This window comes from Trypanosoma brucei (assembly GCF_000002445.2).
Source record: "Trypanosoma brucei brucei TREU927 chromosome 11 chr11_scaffold01 genomic scaffold, whole genome shotgun sequence".
Taxonomy (NCBI): domain Eukaryota; phylum Euglenozoa; class Kinetoplastea; order Trypanosomatida; family Trypanosomatidae; genus Trypanosoma; species Trypanosoma brucei.
In genome coordinates, this window is record NT_165288.1 from 4,406,020 (window position 1) to 4,432,661 (window position 26,642).

General features: G+C 45.2%; 8 protein-coding genes across 8 annotated transcripts, besides 38 other annotated features; all 8 read right to left on the reverse strand.

Annotated features, from left to right (window-relative positions):
* Positions 1-18: part of a sequence feature (T-rich) that runs on past the window's edge.
* Positions 19-43: 25 nt separating this feature from the next.
* Positions 44-204: a microsatellite.
* Positions 138-320: a sequence feature (A-rich).
* Positions 233-1,090, reverse strand: Tb11.01.8530 (hypothetical protein; the record flags this gene model as incomplete). Its single annotated transcript, XM_824642.1, has 1 exon — positions 233-1,090. The coding sequence occupies one exon, from the start codon at positions 1,088-1,090 to the stop codon at positions 233-235; it is 858 nt and encodes a 285-aa protein (XP_829735.1).
* Positions 452-491: a sequence feature (GA-rich).
* Positions 539-585: a sequence feature (AT_rich).
* Positions 700-761: a microsatellite.
* Positions 815-868: a microsatellite.
* Positions 1,091-1,619: 529 nt separating the features above from the next.
* Positions 1,620-1,657: a microsatellite.
* A 274-nt stretch (positions 1,658-1,931) lies between these two features.
* On the reverse strand, positions 1,932-3,905 carry Tb11.01.8550 (mitogen activated protein kinase, putative; the record flags this gene model as incomplete). Its single annotated transcript, XM_824643.1, has 1 exon — positions 1,932-3,905. One exon carries the CDS (start codon positions 3,903-3,905, stop codon positions 1,932-1,934), a length of 1,974 nt encoding a protein of 657 aa, XP_829736.1.
* A 694-nt stretch (positions 3,906-4,599) lies between these two features.
* Positions 4,600-4,632: a sequence feature (AT_rich).
* A 563-nt stretch (positions 4,633-5,195) lies between these two features.
* On the reverse strand, positions 5,196-7,745 carry Tb11.01.8560 (hypothetical protein, conserved; the record flags this gene model as incomplete). Its single annotated transcript, XM_824644.1, has 1 exon — positions 5,196-7,745. One exon carries the CDS (start codon positions 7,743-7,745, stop codon positions 5,196-5,198), a length of 2,550 nt encoding a protein of 849 aa, XP_829737.1.
* Positions 7,746-9,132: 1,387 nt separating this feature from the next.
* Tb11.01.8570 (dynein light intermediate chain, putative) lies at positions 9,133-10,389 on the reverse strand (the record flags this gene model as incomplete). The annotated part of the gene is made up of 1 exon (XM_824645.1): positions 9,133-10,389. The coding sequence occupies one exon, from the start codon at positions 10,387-10,389 to the stop codon at positions 9,133-9,135; it is 1,257 nt and encodes a 418-aa protein (XP_829738.1).
* Positions 10,390-10,932: 543 nt separating this feature from the next.
* Positions 10,933-10,974: a microsatellite.
* A 179-nt stretch (positions 10,975-11,153) lies between these two features.
* Positions 11,154-11,213: a sequence feature (A-rich).
* Positions 11,214-11,422: 209 nt separating this feature from the next.
* Positions 11,423-11,468: a microsatellite.
* Positions 11,469-11,621: 153 nt separating this feature from the next.
* Positions 11,622-11,643: a microsatellite.
* A 304-nt stretch (positions 11,644-11,947) lies between these two features.
* Positions 11,948-11,977: a sequence feature (AT_rich).
* A 132-nt stretch (positions 11,978-12,109) lies between these two features.
* Positions 12,110-12,138: a sequence feature (AT_rich).
* A 213-nt stretch (positions 12,139-12,351) lies between these two features.
* Positions 12,352-12,387: a microsatellite.
* Positions 12,388-12,702: 315 nt separating this feature from the next.
* Positions 12,703-12,760: a microsatellite.
* Positions 12,761-12,949: 189 nt separating this feature from the next.
* Positions 12,950-12,977: a sequence feature (AT_rich).
* A 310-nt stretch (positions 12,978-13,287) lies between these two features.
* Positions 13,288-13,307: a microsatellite.
* Positions 13,308-13,377: 70 nt separating this feature from the next.
* Positions 13,378-13,518: a sequence feature (T-rich).
* A 143-nt stretch (positions 13,519-13,661) lies between these two features.
* Positions 13,662-13,682: a microsatellite.
* A 50-nt stretch (positions 13,683-13,732) lies between these two features.
* Positions 13,733-13,799: a microsatellite.
* Positions 13,800-13,971: 172 nt separating this feature from the next.
* Positions 13,972-14,028: a sequence feature (A-rich).
* A 135-nt stretch (positions 14,029-14,163) lies between these two features.
* Positions 14,164-14,184: a microsatellite.
* Positions 14,185-14,275: 91 nt separating this feature from the next.
* Positions 14,276-14,343: a sequence feature (A-rich).
* A 109-nt stretch (positions 14,344-14,452) lies between these two features.
* Positions 14,453-14,641: a sequence feature (A-rich).
* Positions 14,642-14,723: 82 nt separating this feature from the next.
* Positions 14,724-15,830, reverse strand: Tb11.01.8580 (hypothetical protein, conserved; the record flags this gene model as incomplete). Its single annotated transcript, XM_824646.1, has 1 exon — positions 14,724-15,830. One exon carries the CDS (start codon positions 15,828-15,830, stop codon positions 14,724-14,726), a length of 1,107 nt encoding a protein of 368 aa, XP_829739.1.
* Positions 15,831-15,851: 21 nt separating this feature from the next.
* Positions 15,852-15,915: a microsatellite.
* Positions 15,916-15,952: 37 nt separating this feature from the next.
* Positions 15,953-15,973: a sequence feature (AT_rich).
* Positions 15,974-16,175: 202 nt separating this feature from the next.
* Positions 16,176-16,201: a microsatellite.
* A 146-nt stretch (positions 16,202-16,347) lies between these two features.
* Positions 16,348-16,378: a sequence feature (AT_rich).
* Positions 16,379-16,430: 52 nt separating this feature from the next.
* Positions 16,431-16,512: a sequence feature (A-rich).
* A 15-nt stretch (positions 16,513-16,527) lies between these two features.
* Positions 16,528-16,569: a microsatellite.
* A 170-nt stretch (positions 16,570-16,739) lies between these two features.
* Positions 16,740-16,763: a sequence feature (AT_rich).
* A 347-nt stretch (positions 16,764-17,110) lies between these two features.
* Positions 17,111-17,131: a sequence feature (AT_rich).
* A 181-nt stretch (positions 17,132-17,312) lies between these two features.
* Positions 17,313-17,356: a microsatellite.
* A 46-nt stretch (positions 17,357-17,402) lies between these two features.
* Positions 17,403-17,500: a sequence feature (A-rich).
* Positions 17,501-17,912: 412 nt separating this feature from the next.
* Positions 17,913-17,939: a microsatellite.
* A 677-nt stretch (positions 17,940-18,616) lies between these two features.
* On the reverse strand, positions 18,617-19,276 carry Tb11.01.8590 (hypothetical protein, conserved; the record flags this gene model as incomplete). The annotated part of the gene is made up of 1 exon (XM_824647.1): positions 18,617-19,276. One exon carries the CDS (start codon positions 19,274-19,276, stop codon positions 18,617-18,619), a length of 660 nt encoding a protein of 219 aa, XP_829740.1.
* Positions 19,277-19,890: 614 nt separating this feature from the next.
* On the reverse strand, positions 19,891-22,653 carry Tb11.01.8600 (hypothetical protein, conserved; the record flags this gene model as incomplete). Its single annotated transcript, XM_824648.1, has 1 exon — positions 19,891-22,653. The coding sequence occupies one exon, from the start codon at positions 22,651-22,653 to the stop codon at positions 19,891-19,893; it is 2,763 nt and encodes a 920-aa protein (XP_829741.1).
* Positions 22,654-23,169: 516 nt separating this feature from the next.
* Positions 23,170-23,198: a microsatellite.
* Positions 23,199-23,520: 322 nt separating this feature from the next.
* On the reverse strand, positions 23,521-26,166 carry Tb11.01.8610 (hypothetical protein, conserved; the record flags this gene model as incomplete). Its single annotated transcript, XM_824649.1, has 1 exon — positions 23,521-26,166. The coding sequence occupies one exon, from the start codon at positions 26,164-26,166 to the stop codon at positions 23,521-23,523; it is 2,646 nt and encodes an 881-aa protein (XP_829742.1).
* Positions 26,167-26,642: the final 476 nt, after the last annotated feature.

Genomic DNA, 26,642 nt, shown 5'->3' on the forward strand with positions numbered 1-26,642 from the left:
CTTTTTTTTTTTCTTTTTAAGGGGGGTTTGATGGGGTGAAATAAAACAAAGTAATATCAAATAAAGGAAAAAGTTAAAAAACGACAAGGAAAAGAGGTAAATAAATCATGCAAATAAAACGAACCATTCAAACTACTAAAAAAAAAAAAAGAGAAAAAACAAACAACACGCACACATACACATACACATACACAAAAAAAAAAAGCCAAAAGGGGAAGCACGCATATGAGCTTTAGCAAAAAAAAAAAAAGAAAAAAGAGACACACAGATACACACAAACAGAACAAATTAAAACCAAAAGTAAAAGCAGAGGAACAAAACTTCCACCGGTACAAATGGTGGCAAAAGAAAAAAATGTGGGGCACACAAAAGTGCAGTTAAATCGACGCCCGCAGAGAAGAACCAACGGTGAATATGAGCGATGGAGGTAAATATGGAAAAAGAAAAAAAAGAAGGGAGGGAAGGGAAGGGAAGGAAGGGGAGGAAGGAAAATAACAACACAAAACAAAAGGTAAAGGTTGTTACGAGATAAACAACGAAATTTATTTATTATTACTATTATTAAAAACAAAAAAAACAAAAAAAGTGGGAAAAAACAACACAAAAAGGTGCGTAAGCGCCCGACAGTAAGGAGTAAGAAAAAAAAATTATGAAGAAAGTAAAAATGAAGTGAAACCTTACGAGCATGCGAGAAGATGTACACACAAACACAAACATAAACACTAATACATACACATACACACACACACACACACACATACTTTTGAAGGTCCGATGCATCATGCTTCAAGCGGAACAACAAACCAAAGAGGAAAATAATAATAATAATAGCAATATAATAGCAATAAGTAATAGTAATAGTAATAATGACAGCACATGCACTCATATATACATGCAAGTACACATAAGCACACATGCGTGCATATACACAAAACGGAAAAAGAAAAAAAAAGACATAACATAACATAACGTGCCACGTCATCTTGTATATGCATTTGCATCTTTCTCTCTCGCTCTCAGCGTAAATATATGCATACTCATTTATGTGTTCACAGCAGCAGCTCTTAGTCCCATACGTACACCTACACATGTAGGTCAGGTTGGTGTGCTGGCTGACTCATTACGTTATTGCTTACAAGCGTGCTTTTTAAACAAAACATGAACGCACCAGGGTAAACCCCTTAAAAAAGGAAAATATTACCAATCCAAATAATAAAAAAAAACATAAATGCACAACAGTGGGGACAAGTGCGGGTATATACATATGTATATATATACACTTACTTATAAAGAACCAAATGAACCCAAATTACCATACAATTCAGCATCCCACTCCGCATGGAACGCACATTATATTAAGGAAAGAAAAAGAAGTTTCATGTGAAAATGAACGTATTGGAACTTCAGCCCCTCAGGGCCCTCCACATTCGCCTCCCTATTCTTTATGTATCGCCTTCCTTCCTCAAATTCCTTTATTCCTTCATCCTCTTCTTTTGATTAGTTTAGCGCTGCTGCCCTTCCATCTTCTCATTCACGCCCCATCCTCTGATAGTTACATATTTACACCTCTTTTCCCACTCTTTACTCCTTTCATCAGGTGTTTTCTTTTTTCTTTTTTAATATATATATATATATATATATATATATATATGCATATTACCTCCCCCTACCCAATCCATATCCTAGCGGTTGCCATGTTCATTCTATTCCACATTTCGTGCCTCTGCTTTTTTTTTCGTCTATCCTCTTGTTTTGTTTTGTTATTTTTTTGCTGTGCTTGTTTCTGTTCGTGTGGGGAAGGGGGAGGGGGGACTTTCACCGTTGTTTTCCCCTTCTCCCTTTAAAGAAAAAAAAAAATTAATTCCTTATACAACCGAGATGATTTCTGGTGTCAACATCGCTTCTACTCCTGCATTCCACTTAGCCGCACCTCATCGTTTTGTTGCACCATCTCGAAAAGAATATCGGTGACCCGCTACACTGTGCTGAGAACTCGGCTTATCAGACACTTTCCGCGGTGGTCCTTCTAATTCACCGTTATCGTGTGTGCGTTTCACATGTTTCTTCCTTTGTTTATGGTCACTGCCATTGTTGTTTTGCTCCCCACACCCGAGGTCCATCTTTTCATCTTTGTGTGCTGAAAAGGAAGTGGTACTTCCATTGGAATGCAGGCCTGCGCCTGGAATACCATTTGAACTGGGTGGTCGTAACCCTTTTGAAACTAATGGACTACATGCATCTTGTGGGGCAGGGCCGGCACCGACAGCTACGCCACTCGGCCCATAGGAAGTGATACCCGAATTATTTGTACCATTAGGAAGCAGAGGAAACAGGTAGTTGGGCTTCACTGACTTACCTAACGCGCTGCACGACTTCCACTCTCTCTTTTGCTCAGGCTTGACTTCAGATTTGGCCTGCTTAACCTTGGGTCCACTTTGGGCAGCAGATGCCTTGACCCGTTGTACATCGGGCGACCGAGAAATATTCTTCGCACTAAGCCTTAAGCAACCCGTAACTTTCATCGCCTGCACTCCATTGTAATTTTTGTCACCCACTGAATTGGTACCACTTCTCGGAACAGGTTTTGTAACCTGAACACCGGGCGGAAGTCCAGAAGGGTACGGATGCGCCTGGCGGGGCCCGATATTGGGTAACTCACCACTAAGTGCCATAGTTGCCCCTACTGTTGATCCTATATAATGACTCCATAGCGCTCCAAGCTGGTGGAAAGAGTTACTATTGCTATCCACAACAACACTTCCTCCAACGCCTCCCACCACTTCACTGGAAACGCCCATCGTGGTATTCTTACTTTCTGCAGAGTCAACCTTGTCGGTTGTTTCCGCATCTAATGACGGGGCGGCCAGCCTCGGTAGTGTGAGTTCAGCATCCACGCGATCGTTGCCTAAGGTTTGCTGCTGGTGTTGTTGTTCTCTCGAAAAATTGTGATCGGGACTAGTTGGCGCTACATCCACTAATGGAGGCTGACAATGTTGGAAAAGCTCCCGTAGCTCCAGTTCGTACGTAGCGCGGAAGTTGTTCTCCGTAAAGTACGCCATACTCATGAGCGCCGTGCACGAAGGTCGCTCGACTGGGTCCATGCGGAGGCACGAAGTAAGAAATTCTAACCATGGCGATGCTGCGGTGGGGAAACGCTGCTGCAGCGTCTCTTCCACATCAACGTTAGGGAAGGTTACACGGCGATACAAGGCATTGTGTTCAAACGTAGAAACCATCTGCTGCGGGACGGGCCCGCAAGCACGCATGATAAGCGAGAGCTGATCCAAGTCAGAGTCTCCGGGGAAAAGCGGCTGTCCGTCGGAGAGCTCTGAAAAAACGCAACCAATAGCCCAAACATCAACCGCTTTGCCATATGATACATCACCAACTAGTAACTCCGGTGCACGATACCAGCGAGTTGCAACATATTCCGTATAATTCCCCCGACACGACAACTGCCTGGCGAAACCAAAGTCGCACAACTTCAGAACGCCGTCCCTAGATACTAGGATGTTTTCTGGCTTTACATCGCGGTGAATGATATTGTGTGCATGGCAGTAACTCACACCGTTCAATAACTGAAAGGTGTACCGCCGTACCTCATCGGGTGAAAGTCCATACTTCTTTTCCTCAATCAGCTGCAGAATCGTGTTCTCAACATACTCAAAAACAAGATAAAGCTTCCCATCGCGGCGAAATACATCTAACAGGGCTATGACGTTAGGGTGGCGTAACTGCTTCAGCACACGTACCTCCCGAAGCGACGTTTTGCGGACGTGATCGTCATCTTCAGCCTGTTTGTACTTTTTAATAGCAACGATGCGTGATGTCGCCCGGTGCCGCGCCTTCACAACTACACCATAAGTCCCCTCCCCAAGCATACCAAGTGTTTCGTACGCATCCATTGCGTTCGTATTCCTCTCTCACTTCCCTTTCCTCCCTTTCTTTTTGTTTTTGTTCTTTTTAAAGACACCTCCTTTGGGTACGAACTTTTCCCTCTTTTGAATGCTTTGGTTTGCTTCCTCTTCTCCCTTTATTCGTCCCTTTTCCCAAAATCTGTGCGGAGGGTTACACAACTGATCTCCTTCGCTTCCCAGTGATCGCTTTGATTTAATTCAGTTGCACACGTAAGTATTCTTCTCACTACCTCTCCTCCACCTTTTTCCCCCTCTCCTTTTCTCTTTTTTTTTCTAATGTACTGGATGTATCGTCCGTTTCAATGTTTGTTTTTATATCTCTCTCTCTCTTGATCAACTGTAAGTGTCTTGTGCTGTTTCCCTTTTCCTTTCCCTGCAAATGTCGCCTCCTTTGTGATATCCAGTTTGTGACCGTGTACGCGCTTATATAAACGCACGTCCACTTGCGTGCGTGTGTTTAAGTACTATAATACAACTTAGTGTATGGCAGCAGCGGAAATGGAACGGATAACACAGTTATAGTTCTCTTGTGCTGTGACTGATTTTTTTTCTTTCTTTCTTTTCTTCCTCTCCCTCTTCCACCTTTCCTCACTGTATGTTGGAGTCCGTCCTTTGCAGCAGCACGCGGGTGTTTTTCTCCCAAGATAGGCTCCTACAATAATCCCGTGGAGGAGGTACGCACAAATATATATATATATATATTTAATGATAATAACAATAACAATAGCAGACGCACAGCCAAAGAGTCTGCAAATGAACGAATGAGCAAATGCGACGAGCCAAATTCTTCAGTCACACGCAACCGACTCACTCAATAGCACAGAGCAGGTTAAACGAAGACTATACAAAAGGGAAAAGGTCCTGAACGGCGCCTTTCCGAAACAACGGGGTGATAAGAGTAAGGATGACAAAGACAGAGAAGGAAAGAAAGAGAGAAATTCAATAATTTTTTTTAAAAAAAGTAAAGGTTACCGGCTGAAACCACTGAAGTGCAGCTCCCACCTAATGAGGAGCCACTCACCCTAAACCTATTACCTAATCGCAGTTGCAAATCAGAGGGAAAGGGAAATAGGAAAATTAGCACGGGCAACGGTAGGAATATAGGTTAGATTGAGCAGCTCGACACATTCTCAAAAACGCACGGAAAGGAAGAAGGGAAAGACAAAAATAAAACGCCGTGAAATGCAATCTAAGTGGTGCTTTCAGCCCACAAGAATAGAAGACAGAAAACGAAATTCCTCTGCCAAAACAAAAAAAAAGAAGGTGGAGCAGTTTTTCCTATACGTTAGCCTCCAAAGTGTTCTCACTTGAAAGAACGAGACGCACAAATGTTAGGGCTGCACGCAACATACCTGCCGTCACCGCAACGGGTTCCACAAAACTTAGAGTGGCAGGTCCCTCATTCCAATCCACACTCCCGCAAAACCCACTAGCAACGCGTGATGTTGGTCCCTCACTCTCACTATTGTCGCTCCCGCTGCTCTCAGTGTCACTTTTGCAGAAGTAGCGACGCTGCGTCTCGCGGTCGTAACTCGTCACATTTATATGGTCATCGTAAAATGCCAAGTCCTCGCGAATGTAAACATGCAGCGCCGATGCGTTGTGAACCGCCCTCATGGAGGGTCGTGGGTTCTCGCTCCTTCGCCACAACTCATCGCTTTCGAACTGCAGCCAGGCACGCCTTAGCGGGTAATGATGATCCGTCACGTAACCCACCACACGCCGTGGTAGCTCACACAACGCCTCGCTAAGCACATCCAACACAGCGGCTAAAACGGGCACATCTCCCGTTAATGGGATAGACGCAGATTGGCATTGACATCCTCCGGCGCTAGACCTTAGAGACTCGGCAATGGCCCTCATCTGTCGCGCCAACGACATTTGAAGGGCACCACCAGCACGTACAAAACCAAGGCCACATTCAGCAGCCCAACCACGGCCAGCAACCGACGTGTCCACCGCCAACAACACACAACCCGCGCACTTCAACAACAAAGCGATGTGGGATCGCTGCAAATGTGAAGATGGACTTACGAGTAACATCGTTCCAACTTCTCCAACAGCGGCGTCGTGGGGACATGCGGGGGTTGGACTGGAGGTATTCCCATCTATTTTCAAGAGCAGTCCTCTCTTTGCGGAACTGTCCACCCGCTTCGGCCCTGTGAAGGGGAAATGAGGGGCAAGTAAGGTTTCAAGATCGCCGTGTGCCACAAAACGGGCGGGAATAATAACGTTAGCGAGGCGGTCTGGGAGCACTAACCTCCCGCGACGCAATACAGCCACATCGGGGCACGCGCACATGTCTTCACTAGTGCTGAAAGTATCCCGACGGCACACCTGAAGACGACGGATCATGGCGTCGAAGGCGGTTGTGTCCACTTCATCAACCATGAAAACTGGGGCGGCACCCACAACACCATTGTGAGAATTGCGCTCTGCATAATAGCGCGCGCCAAACGTCTTCATCACGGGTGGGGCATGGGAGGGAGTTATGATGACTGACACATCATTGGCCCACGCCCAGTCGTACAGCATTCTTGACGCCTCCAACTGAGCCTTCTGCTGGTCTGCTGACGTCCATTCACCCTCAATTTGTCTCGCTCCGCCCTTCGGACGCCCCATTTCCACCTCACCAACCTCGCTTTCGTTACTTCGTGTTGGTGGTGGTGGTGGTGGCCTTGCATGTAAGAAGTCTAAGAGGCCTCCTTCGTGGTCTATAACGAGGAGCATGACCAAATAACATCGACCACCACTCGTAGCGCTGTCAGTGCATGAACCGTCACAATTACGGCTGCCGCTGCCAATTGTCCCCCGTCCATCCAGTACAAAGTGAGGGGTGTCTGCACCCTGATGAGCATTGAAGGTGGGGGCGACAGTCGGTAGGAAAAAGGAACCACAAGGAAAACTCCGCGAGTACGTAAGTGCCGAACCGAGGCACGGAACTAAGCACGTTGCTGGGTCTTCCAGAAGCAGCCGCGCCCGTGCGGATATCGTTTGAGCAGGCACTGCATTTCTTCCATGGTGGAAAGGCGTACAGAGAAAGTCCAAAAGAAGCTTCTCAAGCACCAACAATGCATCACCTTCAACTTCCGTAGACAAGGTAAAATGAATGCATCCAGCTAGCACGCTCCGTGGCACAGACGTCTTACACCTGTGAGAGGGCACCTGCAGGTCCCGTAAGGACGCAGTCACTATTCTCTCAATAAAATCCATTGCGCTAACTTCCCCATCCACTGAGATGGGCGACACCGAAATGTCTCGTAACTCCCCAGGACTAGTTAAGGCACGGAGGATACGTATTATACGCAACCGATTTCTTGTAGCAGACATGGTATCTACCACAGGATAGCGTGCTTCAGAACTTAGTAACTGCCTCAACAAAGAAGCGCAGAGTACCAGTAACCTCCCGTGACCATCTATAAGCTGCTGTTTACGTTTAAAATCTTTTTTGGGGTGAAGGGCAGAAGGCCCTGCACCACTTCCCGCGAAGAAGGCGCGACAGAGTTCATAGTACGTAGGGAACTCACTTAGTTTGCACAGCACATCACCCGCCCTTGGGCGCAAAATTATTACTTCACCTTCGGCACCAACGGAGAGAGTCAGTTGACCATACGGGCCGATGTGCAACTCCATCGAACATTCCTGAAGTGCGCGCGCAAAAAAAACCATGGAGGGACGTGAATGATGGACGGCAAACCCCACCGCCTGTACACGCCTTTGCTCCTCGTGGGGATTATTTTGGTGGAACTCGCGTATGGGGTACCCGTATTCAGTGGTAAAATGATCCCGAGTGTAACTCACAGTGCTATGCATATATTTACCCTTCATTTCCAATGTTGCTACCGTCCCTCCAACCTCGGCTTTTTGAGGTGGGAAAAAAGCTTCGTATGTACTGAGAGTTTAATTTTACATCAATATGCTGCTTTAAAAGCGGATCTAGAGTAAGATTGGGGCGATAACCGACCGATGGAGAAAAAGAAAAAGAAAGACAATGGGGCTATCGGCGCTCTCACGTTACTGTCTTGTTTAGGAAATAGCAACAAAATAAAAATTAAGAGAAAGAAGATGTGGGAGATAAGTGTAAATGATCAACTAACACTTTTTTTTCTTTTTGCAAATGCAACTAGTGGTAAAAGCGGTGAATATAAAAGATGACCTAAGAATAGAGAGAAGGGAAGGGAAGGGGAACTGAAGGTAGTGGGGCGGAAAGAACACATTAAAACAGATTTCCCCCATATCGCAACGAAAGAAGGGCAAAAAAAAAAAGGAAAAAAAAGATGTTGACACTACGAGGAATGGCACGTGAACCAAAAGGTTGACGGGAGAAAGCAAAGTAGTGAGCACACGTAAGAGCGTGATTTGCAAAGGCAAATATTATATAATGTATCACAAAAACGGGGAAAGCAAAGCAAAAGTAACAGTAACAGTAACAGCGAAAGACAACATATACTCGGATAAATAATCCTCCTTTCTCTCAGATGTTGTTGTTTCCCTCACGTGTTCTCAGCCAATCAAACATTCTCCTCAGTGGCAAACACTCATCCCTTTCCCCCTCCTTTTTTACTATACCCAAAGGTATAGTCATCCACTCATGTGAGCCGCCAACACCTCCCATACACACACTTTACAAACACACATAAGCACAAAGCTGAAACGAAGGCAGAAATGGATATGAAAAGATCAAAAAAAAACGGCCACTGCAGATGCCGTGCTTGCGCTCGTACTGGCATTTCCACGTGCGGCGGCGAGAAACATGAAGAAACGCGGTTTCAACAAAAAAGAGCTGATCAGAAACAACCAGGAAGGAGATGGTAAATGGTGCGCAACGACAATCGGGTGCAATCGATTTGAAACGGCCCTCCTCCACTGCGTAAAGAGGGGAGCTTACGGTATTCGCAGGTGCACGAAACAAAAAATAAAAGTGCTCACTCAAAGCGAGACAAGCAGTTAATATAAGTAGACTAGCGGTGAAAAAAAACAACAACAACAACAAAAATCAACGGATAGTCCACTCATCAGCACCCCTTTCGCATAATTTCCTTCACCCGTATCTTTTAATTACATTGCGTCAGTTTACGCAAGCGCGCCGCATGCACAAAGTTTCACACAGCTTCACAAAAGCGCAGATTCCCCTTCCATTACCTGCTCCTTCCCACCCACCTCACACACACTACCAGTCAGCCCTGGTTTCAGTCCTTTTATTATGTCACTCCTCTTATTTGTCACCCTTGTCCCGTCTCGCCGCACTCTTGCGGTACTGTTCAAGCTCCTCATCCTTCTGCCTTCGGATCGTGTCTATTGTCGGCTCACCAAACCCACCCTCTCCCATATCATACAATCGCTTAAGCATTGCGTCACTCTGCGCACGCCCGCCGCCAGCCTTCGGAGGGAACATCGCATCCAACGGTACCTTCCAGCGGTCGAGCTCGGAATCGCCAGTTGATTGCGTGACCGGTCCTCCACTCGGGCCGTCGCACAGTGGCGGGTCCCCGATGTCGACAAACGTGTCGTTCTCAGGCATAATAAGAATTGTACCACGTTCTACGTCCAACTCCACCTGTCGGGCGTCAAAGGGTGTAAGGAAGAGAAGATGATTAAGAAGCAACCGCAGCTTCGCGGAGTCTGCATCACTGGAGAAGACGAGGTAAGCACCATAGAGGTGTGCGATAAAGCGAAGGCAGCGAGTGAGAGTCTTCATTTGCTCCATTGGTCCCGGGAAGGCGTCGACCTTGTTGCACACAATCACTGTTGGCAGGCCGGAGAGACGAACGCGCTTCAGATCGGGGTGTCCCTCACCCAACGCCCGTTGCGCTCGGGCGTGGAGTTTATCGGGAGTGTTGGATCCCTTCGCCCGCATCTTTTGCAGTATCTCATTGGCTCGACGGTCAACACGCTTCAACCAATACGCAAGCGTGTCCCACATGGACGAGGGATCCGAAAAATCCACAACGATAGCGATGTGCATTAAGTGAACGTTCTCAGGTGTGATAACCACCTCACATAACTGTGACAGCTCCATCCCCTGCGCAAGCTCCCAGAAGTGCACAGTCTGCGAAACGTGGCGGTCGCTGCGCGTCGTATATTGATAGTCCAGTGCCGTTGTTGGTTTCACTTTAGTCTTGCCCTTACCTGATGTATTTCCCCCCGCGCCAATTGCGGAACACACTCGCTGAATAACGCTAGTTTTTCCCGCCCCGGAGCAACCAACAACGAATAGGTTCGCCTCGCTCTGCGGAAGGTTATTCTCTTTTGTATTTAGTGCAATATTCTGCCACAAATCCTTTGTTGGATCCACGACGATTTGTGGTGCAGCGGGGGCTGGAGGGGCGGCTGAATCGGCGGGAGCCACATCTGCTGCTGGTGGAGGTTTGCCATCTGCTGCTCCCGCGTCCGGAGGCATCCCGTTGGGTGCTGGTGGAGGTGGCACTTCAGTTCGCGCAGCTCCTCCAGCGGCACCGCCTTGCATACTCATTCAACTCGTGCCCTACACAATTCCGCGTACTTCGCTGACAAGTTATTAGGAGTAAATTAACTACACCTTCGCTCTTTGGCTCAGTGATGCCAATATTTCGCCCACTTCCCTCGCCCAGTATTCTCCACGCTCTATCCCTTTTTTTCTTCCTTATTTCTTCTTTTTTTTTTTAAATGGCGATGAGGCGGTGTTGTTTTCGAATTCCTCCTTTTCCTTTTTCTTTCTAATTATTTACTTCGCCTCTCCACTGCCTTCTGACTCCTTTTGTATTCCTCTTCTCCGCGATATTTCCCTGAAGGCAACCGTCTCGTCCTTTTCGCTTTAAAGAAGCGCTTTTCCCTTTTCTTTTTTTTATTTTCTATTTCCTCTTGCCCTTTGTTTCCGCCTTCCGTCAAGTGGGAAGAGGACAATACTTTTCCAGAGGAAAACAACTTCCACAAGTATTGTATAATCAGCTAAATATATCTATCTTTATTGAGCAGGCGTGTCCGCAGCGGGTAGAGCAGACGCTACAAGGGCGTTCTGTCACAATATCGCAATCACTATATATATATATATAAATATATAAATATATAAATATATATACCCTTAAACTTTGCTGCTGTAAACGTAGCAGTCAGTGTTGCTGTTTCTATTATTAATATTGCTCTTGCCTCGACCGGCTCTCAGTAAGTTATAACAAATGATAGTTTTTTTTTTTCTTTTGCGGTAGCCGTAGTTTGTTGTTTGGCTCCTCCCTCCCATACACAGTGGGTAATTGAGGTAAATAAACAAAAAAGTTCCAAAAAGGAGAAGAGAAAAAAAAAGAAAAAAAGAAAGAATAATTAGTCGAAACCACCTCAAGTACTGCAACAATAAGCTGGCACAAAGGAAAAAAGAACACACATACATGACAACACATGATGAAAGAAAAAAAAACAGCAGAATAAAGAATGGTAAGCAACATCTAGCTTCACACTGTCGCACACAGGCACGGGCCAGTTCGGGAATAACATTAAAGAGAAATACACACATATACATATATACACATGCATATATATTTATTTATGTATGTATTTATTTATACTTATTTATATATTGTGACATATAAAAGAACAAGGAAAATATAAACGCTTAAAACAGCCCACAGGAGTGTCCTTCACCCGCTCCCCCTTCCATCACATTTCAACCATTCAAAACCCTGGAAGTCTCAACTTTCCCTCTACTTCCCTCTTCAACGCAACCATAACATTAATAAATAAATAAATAAATAAAAACAACCGAAGCACTTAAAATCAAATGTCCTCCACTTCACATAAAACCTTCTCCTTCCCGTTTTGTTTCTCACAGCTGATTGGCATGCAGTTGAAAGGCGGGATTTTTTTTTTGAGGGAGGGGGGGATGTTAATCTTTCAATAAATTTGAAGAAAGAAAAAAAGGAAAAGGAAATGAAAGCCGCGTGCATCGCCTCAACATATAAATTGAATTAAAGTGGAAGGGCGCGAAAAAAAAAAAAGAGAAGAGAAGAGAAACCATCCCATCAGTTCGTTTTGTCCGTTATTTACCCCCGTTTTGAAACAAAAATAGAAATTTTTAAAATATTTAAATACCTACTCCGTTTCTTTTCCGTATGTTTGTATATCCTTAATTTGAGTTTTTTTTTGCCCCTTTCCCCCCCTTTTTTTCTCACAGCTGCATTAAAGTTCACATCCCTTCCTTCTCTCTTTGGTTCTTCAGTCTCTTTTTTTTTTTAATTTTTTTGTAATTTTTCACATCATATCTGTAATCACTAACGCATGGCATAAAAGTGGGAACAAGGTGTAGCGGAAAATGTTTAAACACAAAACAGATTAAATAAAAGATGGTAAATGTCAGAGAACTTTGGAGCGCAGGAGCATTTTTCCTTTTTTTTTTGAAATAATGAAAGTAACAATTTAAGTGTGAGAAAGAAAAAACAAACAACCAAGAAACCAAACAAAATGAATATATAAACATATATAAATATATATATATATATATTCTTAAATATTTATATAAGTCATGCCTGGTGGGAACAAGCGAATTTTTATGAAACAATGGGGGAAAGACATGAGGCCCCAACAACAAATAAATATATAAATATAAGGAGTACAAAAATACAAATCGAAAAGAGATTAAACACGCGCAAAAAAAAAAAAAGAGGAGAAAACAAACATGTTTTTTTTTCTTTTCGGCTCCGAATGTGCAAATAAGCCATTACCTGAAAATGAATGAACGAATGAGCACAGGAGGTGAACAAACACCCGTCAAGGTGAAAGTAAAATGAATTACTGAGAATCAGTGGAAAATATGTAAAATAATAATAATAATAATGGCAACAATGAAAATAACAACAATTAATAATAATTAATAAAGAAAACATGCATGAGTACATGGAAACAACACGCCACAACCAAAAAATTTGTTTGAAAAGTAAAAATTCTTGGAATCTTCATCCCTCTTTCGCATGTCCTTCCATCCACTCTCTCATTTGTCTCGTGTTGTTTTTATTTCTTGTTTTCTTTAATTTCTTTTTCTTTTGGCATTCGATGCGCGAGAACACTTATATAATTAATAATTATTATTATTTTCACATTTTCTCTCCCCCGCCCTTTTCCCCCATCTTATTTCATGTACATTTCCGCCCTCCGCAACATCAGGCAACTGGCGCCGCTGCTGTGCCCTCATATTTCTTTTGTTTTTTGCTCTTTTGTTATTTTTTTGTTATTTTGTAGGTCGTGTCGCATCATAACTTTTTTGACTGATCTCACCTTCTTTCCCCCTCCCCCCACTTTTCTTTGCTAAAGTTAATTTACTAATTGTCATTATTATTATTATTACCTTTCTCTTTCTTTTAAAAAAAAAAAAAACATGCCTCCCACCAACACACATACACACACATTTTGTTTTGTTTTGTTTTGCTGCATTAAATATTTCGTACGGCCATCGCTCGCTCTTCACTCATTTCATCCCTCAGTCAGTAAATTCGTTTTTTTATATTATTCTTAGCTTTTTTTATTATTACCTTATTTTTTTATTTTTCTCATTTTTTCATACTTACTTACATTTTTTGGTAATTTCTTTTTTCCTTCTTTTTTTCTCTTTTCCTTCGTTTTTTTTTGTTTTTTTTTTGATTCTTTAGATCTCCCTCCCCTCCCCTCCCTTTCCCATTGGAAATTACGGGACATCCAACAGGTTCAATAAAAAGGGGGAAAAGAAAGGAAGGCAGAAGGAACCTACGGAAAATACGCACAAAACTAAACTACAAAAAAAAGTAATAATAATAATAATAATAACCCAGCACATGCCTAAACATGGACTTCCATTATCTCAAATGCATAGGTGCATATGTATATATATTATATATATATATATTATATATATATATATATGTGTATTTATATATGTATGTAAACATGTGCGTACGATTAGGTAATATGGGCGCTACGTATTCTTAATGCATTTGCACATCCAGTTTCCCTTAATCGCTCAAACATCTTCCAAATAGTCAGAGACCATAAATTACACCACTACAAATGTTTTTTCCCCCTTCCACGTGCGCCACTCTGGTAAATGGGAAACACGAAGAAAAGAAAAAAAGAGGAAAAAAAAAAGAAAAGAAAAAGAAAAGAAAAAAGAAAAGCACCGCCGATGTAAAATAATAATACTTTTCCCTCCGTTTTGTTGTTTTTTGTTGTTGTTCAAACCAACATATTATATGAAAAGCCTCATCGCTTGAAACTCGGCAGCACACCAACAACTCCTAACCGATTAATCAAAAATAAAAATAAAAATAAAGAGGAAACAGGAGGCCCAGAACCGAGCAGACGGATTACAGATGAATACACCAAAGGGATTGTGTGGTAAGTTTTTTTTTCTCTCTTCTTTTAAAAGAAATAAAAATATAAAAATAAAAATCAAGAGCACTTAAACAAAAAGAAAAAAAGAAAACAAAGAACTCATGTATCTTTTCATATATTTGTTAATATAAGTCGTTTCGCACCACACAACGCTTCACTATAATCAAAATAAGCTGAAATAACCACCTCGAAGAGGAGGTGAGGTGAAGAAGAAAATAAAAAAAAACACCACGAAACAAAGAACGGAAGAGAAGAAAAATCACGCGCGCATAGAACAAAGACAAAGAGACAAAGATAAAATAAAATAAATGTAAAGAAACAAATAAAAAAGCAATAAAGGCTAGCAGTAATGGCAAGGAGGCCAAAAAAAAAAAACACGGAAAATAAAAAGAAAACAGACCTAACCCCATTCCTCGCCTCATTTCCAAAGACAATCATAAAATATCATCCGAAAAACAATCTCCAACACACCCCTCATCATCCGCCAGGCCCTGCAGTTAAAAGTCCTGTTTCGCTCAAACCAAGTGGTGTACAATACCCAAATCCATCACTGCTAACCGTTACAATATCATCACCCATGCAAACGCTGTCGTCATCATCCACATCTTCAACACAACTACTCGCATAAGATGTTAAACCAACGCTAAGACCTTCACCCGATTCATCCCTACATTTAATAAAGGCACCAACACCAATCAGACCCGAAACCGAAGAACTTAACGAAACATTGGATTGCAGTTTTCTTCTACTTTCCAATCCCTCAACCGCAACAGCAGGAGGTACTGCCCCTGAATCAGAAGTAAATGGTTGCTCCTCCCCCTGCTCCATATGGTGAGTTTGTGTTTCGCAAGGCAGTTCATCATCACCTGTCCAAAAGAGCGTCTTACGCTCACGTAACTTTTGAAGAAGTCGCTCTTTCCGATACTGCAAAGCACGCACCCGCTCAGCACCACCACCACTACCACAATAAAGCGTAAAGTTACCACTACTGGTGACATCATGACTCGCTCCACCAGCACCAGCACCCGCACCAGTGGAGCTGCTAAGAGATGTTAAATCAAATAGCCGAGCGCAAGCAATATTACGCCGTACCTGCTCGAAACTCAACTGGCCCAACTCCTCCGCGAGGTTTGTGGCAAACTCACGCCATTGCCGCCTCACTTCCGTCACCATTCCGCCACAACGCGCGAGGTGTAACCGCCGAGCCTCCCCGAGCAGAAGCCGCAGGGAAATGCAGTCATAACCGTCAGATGCGAACCGCTCGCGCAATCCACAACGCGGCGGAAGCGCATTCCCCGCTTCAAACTGCTGCGACTGCTTCTGATGTTGATGTTGATGTTGGAAACGAAGGCCTTCGAGCATGCGAATGTCAACACGTGGATCAGACGATTGAAGAGGTCCCGTGCTGAAAGTGTACCGTGAACATTCCTCCATCTCCTGCTCGTAATCAATTTCCAGGTATTCCGGCGCGTGTTGTTGTGATTCTGATGGTGATGATTGTTGTGACTCCTCCGACCCGAGGGGTTCCACCGAACTCACCGCAGACCCACGACCAAACAACCGCATTAACCCGAAAAATGTCATGCGAAAAGTGGACACAGAATGTAAATATATAAATAAATAGAACAGGTAAACACCAAATATATAAATAAATAAATATATATATAAACGCTCAAAAAAGGAAACAAAAAAAACAACAGTCAAGCAATAAAAATAATTTTTATAATCGCGATAATAACTGATGTTATTTCCGGGACGGGGACGACCAGCTTCTGCAGTCTTTTTGCTATTGTCTTCCTCCTCCTCACTATTATTTGCTGCTGCGGTACTGCCAAAATCCGTTTCTTTGCTTGTTTGTTTCACTTCACACCAACGCGGCAAGTCCCACCCTCGTTTCTAACGTTCTCCTATTCTTCTTTGTTTATTTATTTGTTTCTGTTGTTGTTGTTGTTGTTTTCTCGGAATTATCTTCTTTTTTTTCTTTTTTGAAGGGAAGAGCGTTATTTTGCCCCTTCGCCTCCTTCACGTTGATGTTGTTAAGAAGTCAGAGAAATACGAGAAAACAAATAAAGCAATAAAGAAGAAACAGCCCTCTAATAAGTAAATATATAAATATTTATTAATTTATATAAGCGCTCGACCGAAACAAACACCTTCCGCACTCACTAGACTTCGAGAGAAAACAAATATGAATGAAAATGAAAAGTAAAAGTAAAAAGTAAAAACAAAGATAAAAAAGCCGCGAAAAGAAACAAAATATAAAAATTTATACTTCCCCCCTCAAAAAAAAAAAAAAACAACAAAAACAAAAACAAAAACAAAAGCTTTCTAAAAACAAGATGATGGAAACAAGAAGGGATCCGATCCGACCTCAGCGGCAGTCGCCCCTCACGTTAAACGCACGATTTCACTTCAGGCAGCAGCTGCCTTTTAAACGGAATGATAAGTTTAATAAATGGTAAAAACAAAAAAAAAGAAAAGAAAAAATCAATCAATTAATTAATTAAAAAATAAAAAGCGCAAACAACAAACAAACAAATGTTTTTTTTTTTTTTGAAAAGGTCTCAACTCCTTATATATATATATATATACACGTACCTCTCACGATCCTTTTCCTTATTTCTTTTTATTTCTTTTTATTTTTACTTCCCTTAATCCTGCTGCTTGTCTCACTCTTCCTCAAGGACAAAATCGAACCAATGATATTGCCAATAATGAAACAAATAATAAATATATTCAATGAGTAAACAGTAATGGTTGTGTTAAATAATAACAATATGTCGCTTGGTGTTGTTATTTATTATTATTTCCTTCGACACAAAACAAAAAAAAGCACAAAAGGGAAGGAAAAAACCTTGTGAAGCTAAAATAATAAAAAAAAAAATCACTCCGTACGCCACAGAAAAGGGGTGATGTAACAGAAAGATGTTAAAGTGTATAAATAAAATTGATGATTTGACTCAAATAAATGGGGTAAACAAACAAACAAAAAGAGAGAAAGCACACCTTCGAAGCCGCACCGGTGGTTAAGTAACTGCACGAAACAATATATTTTACTAAACACAAATATATTTATCTATATTTATATATAAATAAATATAAATATATATTTCTCAAAAGAAAGAAAAAAGAAAACTATTTTTCCCTTAAGGGTTGAAACGGAATGAAAGAACAGGAAAAAAGAAAATAATACAAGAAGACTAAAACAAAGGACTAACACTACAGAAGAACAAAAAACAAAACAATTAACAAGAAATATCTTTTTTTTTTTTTAATTGTTCTCTTTTGTTTTAACTCGTGTGTATGTGCTACCTTATCCTTTGCTAACGTGTGCAAATGGCTAAATTAATAGTAGGTTATTATATAAACAGAAAAAAAAAAGCGAAGTAAGATGACAAAGTAATGGTAAGGGAAGCAGAAGCAAAGCACATCACAAAACGACGCGAATACACACACTAATATTTGTATATTTATAGATGATGAAACTAACCAACAGCGGCAACGAGATGACAACCAGAGCGAAGAGGGGTTGATTTTTTTTTAAAAAAAAGGAAGAAGGAAGAAGCGGAAGCGGAAGCCCAAAACCGGCAGCTATCGTTTCAATTAACTTTTCAGCAGGACCCTTCCTTTTATTTCTCCCTGCCTTCACTTTCTGCGTCACTTTGACCCTCCCCTCCCCTCCTCTCCTCTCCCAGATGTTGATGAATGCGATGAGAAAAATATGCGTTGGCGTGGTGTCCAATATTCCGCGTGTGCATAGAAAAATAAACATATGCATGCCTTAATGTTTCAAATATTCCCCCCCCCCCCGGTTACATATCTTCCTGCTTCCCAAAGGAGGTTATAACAACACTCAAAAGTACGCCAAAATGAGCGTTGCAACACACAACACCGCCGCTCCACACAGCAGCGATCAAGGCCAAAACCAACGCAAAGAAATATGAAGTCGCAAAGGCAACAACCAACAGAAATAGTAAAAAAAAAAAAGAGAAAACATCAACATCAACATCAACATCCAATGTTGGAGGCAACAACAATAACAACACAGACAAGCACTCCATCTATTCATTGTATCGGGAGGACGAGGGGGAGAGAGGCACAAACTAACGTGAAAAACAGTAGAAAGGGGAAATAGGAAAAGAAAGGGGAAAATCAAGAGAAACCGCCTCAGAAGAAAAAACAAAAAATACAAAAAAGAACTGAAAGAAGACCCAAGTGTGCAGAGAAGGTAGCAATGAAAAAAAAAGAGTGAGCAGGAAGTCTCACATGCCCACCGTCTCATTCCCATCCTTCTTGTTTTGGTCCTCCCTCTTCCATTCTTTGATGTATGTATCCATATAATTCCCTTTGGCCTTAGAGGCGCTTAGCACTCAACGCTTCAGCCGCGGATAGTCTTTTGCTTCCCGTTCCTTCTGCAGTAAATCGTTCTCCTCAGCCGCAAGCCGCGAAGCGATGATTTGCTCCACCAGTGCATCAAACGCCTCTTTGAAATTATCACTTTGGTAGTCGAGCGACGTTTCGAGAGCGCGGATCCCTTGCAGTTGCTTTGGCATTGGAGGTATGGCGTTGTCACCGACAGCAAACTCTGGTAAGCTGGAGTGGTGCGAGAATATCAGGGAGTGGCCATCGGTGACACGCATTTTGAAGTTGTTGTCGTCGTCGAGTTCATCCTGATTGAGGGCGAAATTTTTGTACCACAGCAACAGCTCCTTCTCTGACCCTTTTACCTCAGGGTTGAAGACATAAATGATTCCATCTGCATTGGAAGCAATGGCCGGCCATCCCGCCTGGTGCTTGCTGCTACCACCGACATCCCACAACTGAACAACGGCTTTCTTCAGGCCCGCCGCCTGCCTCCCCGATCGCCGGGTATCGTCAAGCGCAATCTCCACCTCGAGTACACGCAGTGGGTTGGTTTCATGATACTCCTTTGTAGGAGTGTCACGTGTGCCAGCAAGGAAGTTGGTGACAGTGGACTTCCCACTCTTGCTAGGCCCGAGCACAAGTATCTTTACCAAGTCGTCCGACATTAGGAAATATAAATAACTCTCGAGTGTATTGTAAAATGAAGTTTTGCTCGGGTGGAGGAGAGGGGGAGGAGGAATCACCTGGGATATTCTAACCAAGCTTCGCCTCGGCCCACGTTTAATTTGTTTTGGTCTCTATTGAATTCTTTTATTTGTAGGTACGTATGTGGGGGAGGTGTGGCGTTACCCTTCCCTCTTTCGCTTTCCCTTTTTACTCTGATTTTGTGCATTTTGGAAGGATGACGTTAAAGAGGTGAGTGGGAAAGAGGGGAAGAAGAGGTGGCATGATAAAGCGAGGGGGGTTCACCGGGGGTTGTCGAGGATGAGACTCCGCTAAAAGTCGCACGGAGGTCTGAAAACAAAGAAAAATCAAACATCCGTGGTGCCGCATCACATAGCGCTCAAAATATACACCAACAAAACTGTGCGAAGCTCAAAGAACCCCACCACTATACATTCATTTGACTTGAAGCAATACGGGAAAACGAGGTGAACAAACTAAACCCAAAAATAGAGAGGGAAGAAAACAAAACAACGCAACCTGTAAACACCCCGCACATAGCTCACCAACTGGAGAATCAACTTGATAGACCCTAGGCCCGTACTGAACTAATACACTAAGCAACTACCTCCTCACTCCTTGGTGGCAAAGCTCTACCCGACCGCAAATTCTCAGGGGAGTTCTCGGAGTTGCGGTGCGCTTCCATCAGCCGCTCCAATAGCGAACCGGGCGTTAACGACTCTTTGTCGCTCATATAACGGAGGCTGTCACCGGCGTGAACATCTTGAGGACCCCACACGGCGTGGCGCTGGGAATCCAATCTCCGAACCAGAGATGCATAATAACTCGGCGGTGGGCCCCTTCCCAGTCGCGGGTTGACCTCTATCAAATCCTTATACAAGTCGTTTATGTATGACTCATGCAAAGAAGTCCTTGTTGGGTGTGTGCCCCGCCGCGGTATCGTACTGCAGCGGAGAAATTCTAACGCTGCGGGAAGCGATACGCAAAGAACCTCAATGAGATCTAGCGGCCCGCGGTTCACCTTCAGCACCTCCCAGGAAGAGAGCACGGCCCGTAGCGCCGGTGTCCATATGATGGCCGGAACCTCGGGAAGCTCACTGAAGCCCCGGTAGAAGAGCGACTGCTCGCTCACCAACCCCGTCGGGCTTTGCAGGAAGAAAAAACTATCTTCGATCCTTCGCCACGAATCCTCAACATCACCCAAGATCAAATAGTTAAATAGGTGGACGAATCCGCTCTGGGGGGATGCACCAAACCCATCCACAAGCATCGCCTCTGAGTCCATGAAAAGACGCTCAGGAAGCAAGACGTCGTAGCACAAGTGACCAGGGAATTCAGACGCACTTCCCCCCAGCCCCACTGCCGCGTCAACAAGCTCCTTGATGGTATCTAGTGGGTAGGAGGGATACATGGCACATAGCACGTTGGCGAACTCCATAACAGGCACGATACCCGAGGGCTTCGTCCACCCATTTCGCTTCAAGTCCAAGAAGCGGAAAATTGCCAACAACATCGAGGTATCCAGCTCCAGCATACGGATAAGGTTCTTGTTCACCTCCTTTCGTGTCACCAACCCGTACGCGCGAGTTAAGGGCCCACAAAACTTACTTCGGGAAACCTCATCAAAGGCATATGAAAGCTGCAATTGCCCCTTCTGAGCCTCCTCAAGCGACCCCACCCCACACTCCCCGCCCGATACAGAAGAACCACCCTCATCGCCGGATTGAAGAAAGTTGATGAAATAGTCCCGCGTAAAAGTATCCAACGGCTCCTCCATTCCCTGCTTGCGCCACTCCCACAGAAGGATGCAGACCTGGCGCTCCACAAAAATTGGATCGATACGCAATGCACGTACCGGATTGGCTGTACGGAGGTGCCCGGGTACGTGGGCACCGCACCCCATCCCTGGCACATGCAGGGGCGTGGACTGCAGGAACGTGGAAGCAGGGGCCTGGCAGCGCTCATCAGGCGGTCGAGAAGCAGCAACTGAGCGAATAGGCGAATGAGTCCTGGAGGGGGTTAGAGAGACAGCCACTGAGCGAATAGGCGAATGAACCCTGGAGGGGGTTAGAGAGACAGCCACTGAGCGAATAGGCGAATGAACCCTGGAGGTGGTCGTCTCTGGCATGTCGTCCCTTTCCTTTCCAGTGTTATTGGGAGGTCGCACCGCTCTCAGTTTCAGTAATGTTTCTGCCTCCTTCTCCAACTGCCTGTTCCGAATATCAGCCCAATGCCGTTGGACTTCATTTCGGTTTGAAAACGATGCCATCACTACATTGCGGAGTGCCAAAAGGTCAAGTCGGTATTTTTCACATTTCCGCTTCTCAATGATAAAATCGTTCTTTATCTTCTGCGTTTCTACCGCAATTGCAACGTTGTAATCGCCAAGGATTGAAAGTCGAGTAGAGAGCGCAATGCTCTGCCTCGCGTACATACCGTTGAGCTCAAGAAGATCATGAGTTCGCTTCCTTAGTTGTTCCTGTTCTGCCACTAAGGCCTCCAACTCTTGTTGCAGGTCGTCCAACGCCTTCTCATTCATGGCGCGAGCAACGAGCCGTCGCACGTACTCCGCGTCACGTAGACCCTTGCCAATAATTGTTGAGCCGTCTAGGTGGAGTCCAGAAGCGTGGGTCAGCATCATTTGGTGTTCCAGTAGCATCTCAAGTTTCTTTTCCCTTTCGTGACAGGCGGCGATCTCTGCCTTCAGGTGGTCACGTTGTGTAGAAGACTCCTCTACTAGCTTCGCCATGTGTGCCTCCATCACACGCATCTTCTCATGGACGGCGGCCACTTCAGCCGCATCTGCTTCTCCCAACTCCCGTTGCCGTTGCTGGCTTTGCTGCCCCCAAACCTGGCATTCGCGGAGCTGCGCGTTCTCCTGCAAGAGCTCATCTACAAGTTCAAATACAAAGCCAAGTGTTTTACCCAAGACAGGACGATACATCCCAGCATTGGATGTGAAGAGCGCCAAGGCTGCACGGGCCAACTCCAACTTTGTCACAATGTCCCGGCGGTGGGCGTGTCCGGTTTGAGACATTGAGCCCGTAGGCCGCCGAGGAGGTACAGAAAGCTCACCCCCCTCACACGCACTCTCCATGTCAGCGCCCCACAGAGAACCATTCGCAATGGCAGGAAACCGTGCGGAACGACTACCTCCACCACCAGCAGTGGCCCCGCCCTCTGCCGAAGCAAAAGAATTCTTTTGAACATCACTGCGGCTGTCACCAGCCCTATCAGTCGAAAGCAACGCCGATGTTGTGTAATCGAACTCCCCCAGCCCATCCCACGGCTGCAAAACATGCTGCAATTGCTGAAGTAGCGAGGCCATCACACTTACGTAGCGTGCACTTCGGGCCATAGTAAAAGAAAAAAAACACGCAACAAAAAGGAGGAAAGGAAAAAGAGAGTGATATAATCCAACAAATAGGGCATCTATATATAAATATAACTGTAGGTTTGTCAGTCGGCTTACCACCACAAAATAAACAAGAAACAGAAGGCGCAATTTTGGACAAGCAAAAGAACGGTGCTACCTTCACATGCGACAAAACACTTGCATGTCCACAATGCACTGAATCGCCACGCACAAATATGTGCAACACTAATACACTACCTCACAACACGATAATCCCACTCCAGGGTACAAAACAGATGGATTCTGCCTCCACTGCCATTACCGCTTGTGGGATCCAACCCTAACGAACTCCCAAAACCTTACAGATTCATCGAAGCAGACACTGTGGAACGCCTAAGGTCTCACAACACCGACCAGCATTAAGTCTCTTTCCACAGTAACACCACGCCTCAATGAGAGCTACGGGCAGCACACACAACGGCGGTTGAGCATATACAGGGGGGTCAGCAGTACAAATGGGGAAGGGAAGGGAACGGAACGGAACGGAAACGATTCAACAGAGTGACTGCTTGCGCAGATCACCCAAACCTTAATACAACAAAACCTGCGGCACATACACACACAAAAAAAAAATCACCCATTATTTACTATCTCTCTTTCCTACCTGTTGCAGCCGCGACCGAAGAATAGTTAACAAAGTGGAATACACGAGAAAGTGAAGGGACACGAAGTTGACAATTAAAACACAAGACAGAAAGGCCAAGACTGAGAAAACAACGCGTGTCCCTACAACACCGGCGACGACTTCCACACCACACAAGGCACGGCAAGCAAAGCAAAACCCTCGTTCCATTAGCCCACGCATGCGTTTCACTTCCCTACCTGGCGATGGTCGAGTAGCACCCAAAGCTGCTTCACCCACCGCACGGTCGCCTCCTGCGCGGCATCCCCACTCAATGCCTCTATGGCCATAAGAAAACACCGTTCCACAGCATCCATCACCTGCCCTAACCTTTCAGCCGCATGCGAATTGTCAGCGACACGCTTCGCGAGGTCACCCTCCGGTACGTTGCCAACACATAACTGGTCCAGCACGGCGGCCTCAATAGTTTCGATGAAACATTCAGGAGTAACACCCATGACGGCAGATGGTCCCCCTACAGCAGCGGAGGGTCGAAAAACGCGCTGAAGTAACAGCAAACGGGAAACCACTAACGGAAGTGTAGCGAGGGCTGCACGTGACACTCCCTCAGGTGTCTCAAGCGCTTCCTCTGACGCGTTGTACCACATTGCCAACTGGTGAAGCTGTCCCTTAAGCACCATTGTACTTCTTCCCATAGCCCCTTGAGTGCTCGGCCCAAATGATATAGCCACACGAGGAACCTGGTGGAGGCAAACAGTCAAGTGCTCCCGCACCTCTTTGGTGAAGGGGTACACCAGTGTCACAGCAACCATCAGCCTTACAATAAGGCTGTCTGTGATCCGCCGCACGCTGTCAACTAGTGTGGGGGTCTGCGGATCGAACAAATAATAGTAATGAGACATGAAATGCACTGTTTGACTCTGCAGTTGACTTATGCCCGCAGCCTCTTGACCGCACGCTCCGTCCACACACATAGACACAGAATCAAGCAGCAGCACCGAAACGGATCTGAAAAATGGGCGCACAACCTTTTCGCTAATTTTCTTTAGATTTATTGTGACTTCAAGAAGTTTTCTTTGTCTCTCTGCGACCAGCTTCCGCGTACTCACAGCAGATTCGTCACAGCACGCTCCCCCCGCCCCGTCGCATCCTCCGCCAGATGATTGCCACATATCGTCTCGACCCCCAACGAATTCTCCCCTGTCTTCATCCTCCTCCCCCTCAGGCAACGAGGCAAGCATAACAGCAAAATCCATGCTGAGTTGTGTACAGGCGTTACTTATACATATATGGAGCATTTGCAGCGTGTTAACGTCAGAGGACACCGAAGGAAGTGGGGGTAGAGGCCACCTCATACTTGTTTCCGTAACACGTTGCATGAATCCTGCGAGGCACTGCAACGTGCAAGCTAGTACCGTCGAAAGGGTTTGGGGGTCACGTTGATACTCCATCACATCTCGCATCGCCAGCGTGGCATAACTACGTACGTCTAACACGTGCGCGATGGCAGGAACCTGGGGACGCTGGAGGTCTACCGAGAGGTTGGGGAGTGGTTTGTTACCTCCGCTTGGAATTATGGAATTCAACCTTGAAATGACGCCGTGCAACCGCTCGCGGTGCCGATCCATAATTTGAGCACCAAAGCGCTCGTTTACCTCGCGCGTCACATGTGAAAGCCACATGCACCTCAGTTGCTCAACACCGCTAGGGAGACAAGCTCCGGCGCCTCCACCACCGCTGGTATTCGGGCGACCATTACTTGATGCATCCAACCCCATAAGTTGATCCAGCAATTCCAATAACTCTACCACATCGTCCAAAAAGGTGACGAGCAGTGAACGGTAGCGCAATATGTCGCCCGCCATTGCGTAGAAAAAATTGGGGCGCTTTTGTATGGCCTGCAGCCGCTCCCGTAACTTATCCGTGACAAAGTGCCAGTAGTCCCCAAGCACAGACGTGGGGTTATCCACAGCACTGAGGTACGGAATTTGCGTGACGGGATCTGCTTTTTTCACAAGGACGCGCCACAACGCAATAACACTGCCCGTGTGCGTTGCCGTGGCCCTGAGGGCAGCCTGCAAATGAGATGCAAGAACTTCGCAAGTTCGTGAGCCAACGTAATCAAAATCGCTGGTGGTGGCGGTACACTCATCATTAATTTCATTAGCTATTACCTGGATATCCAGTTCTCGCATAAGTGTCTTCATAACCTCTCGTTTCTGCTCGGTCATAAAGCCACTTATCACACGCGAAGCACTTCCCAAGGCAACGAAGCATTGTAAGGCGGTAGTGACATTGGATGCATCCCGGGAGTCCGCACGCCGCAGCATATCTTGTGCTCTGGACCGAATGACTGTCGCTGACCTCTCAACAACATCCATGCGAGAACGCACCACGTCGATAGCCGCGATGTTTGCAGCCTGAAGAAGCTCCTCGACCTCCCGCATCGTTCGGGCAGCACGAGCAATGTCATCGGGAAGCAAACCCTTCAGTCGCGTTGTAAGGTTGATAAACCTAATGACACTCCGCAACGTATTTAGGGTGACGTTCGTGTTCCGCAGCTTCGTAATGCTCCCTTTGATGAGATGGTAAGGTTCGTAAATGGTGTGCCTGAGCCTGCTGGCGGAGTGCATAAGCGTAGCAGCAGCCTGGCGGACGGCGGCAGCGTCTCTTTGTGCGCAACTCGCAGCGGTCACCTGCCGAAGCATATCCTCCACATTCTCCGTAAGGATGTTATGCATCTCCTCCCGCACCGCTGCTGAACAGGAGGTGAGGCGCGATTGCTCCGTCTTACAACTTGAAGCATGGATAGCGTAGCGTAAGTAACCCTCCTCGTCAAAGTCCGGGCTCATAAGAATGCTGTCTGTAAACATCGCTTGTACCCCACGAACTAACCCGTGAAAACAACAATGTTTCCAGTTTCATGCAAGGGCGGCGTGCCGCAGCCAAACAAAAGGACGGAAATGAAAGACAAGAGTAAAGACGAATAGCAATGGTAAAGACGGCACCGACAGGTATTAGACTGCAACCGCATCGGTGGGGAATAGTGGAACCACATTTAAAAAGCTGTATTCTTCCGTAGGAAAAGCACAAACAAACACTTTAACCGAGGGAAACATAAGTCAATTTTATGTTCGTAATCTTTTTTTTCTCACTCTTCACCCCTCCTCACAACCCCATTCCTCACTTCCTCACAGACGCACCCACGAATGCTTTCGACTCCAGTCGCAAGTAAACACTCACACGCGGGGCACTAATCTTGGAAGTAGACAAAAGCGTTTTGCCGCAATCCGAAAGACGGAAAAAAGAGACGTAACATGTCGTGCAGCAACTCACTACAGCCAGAACG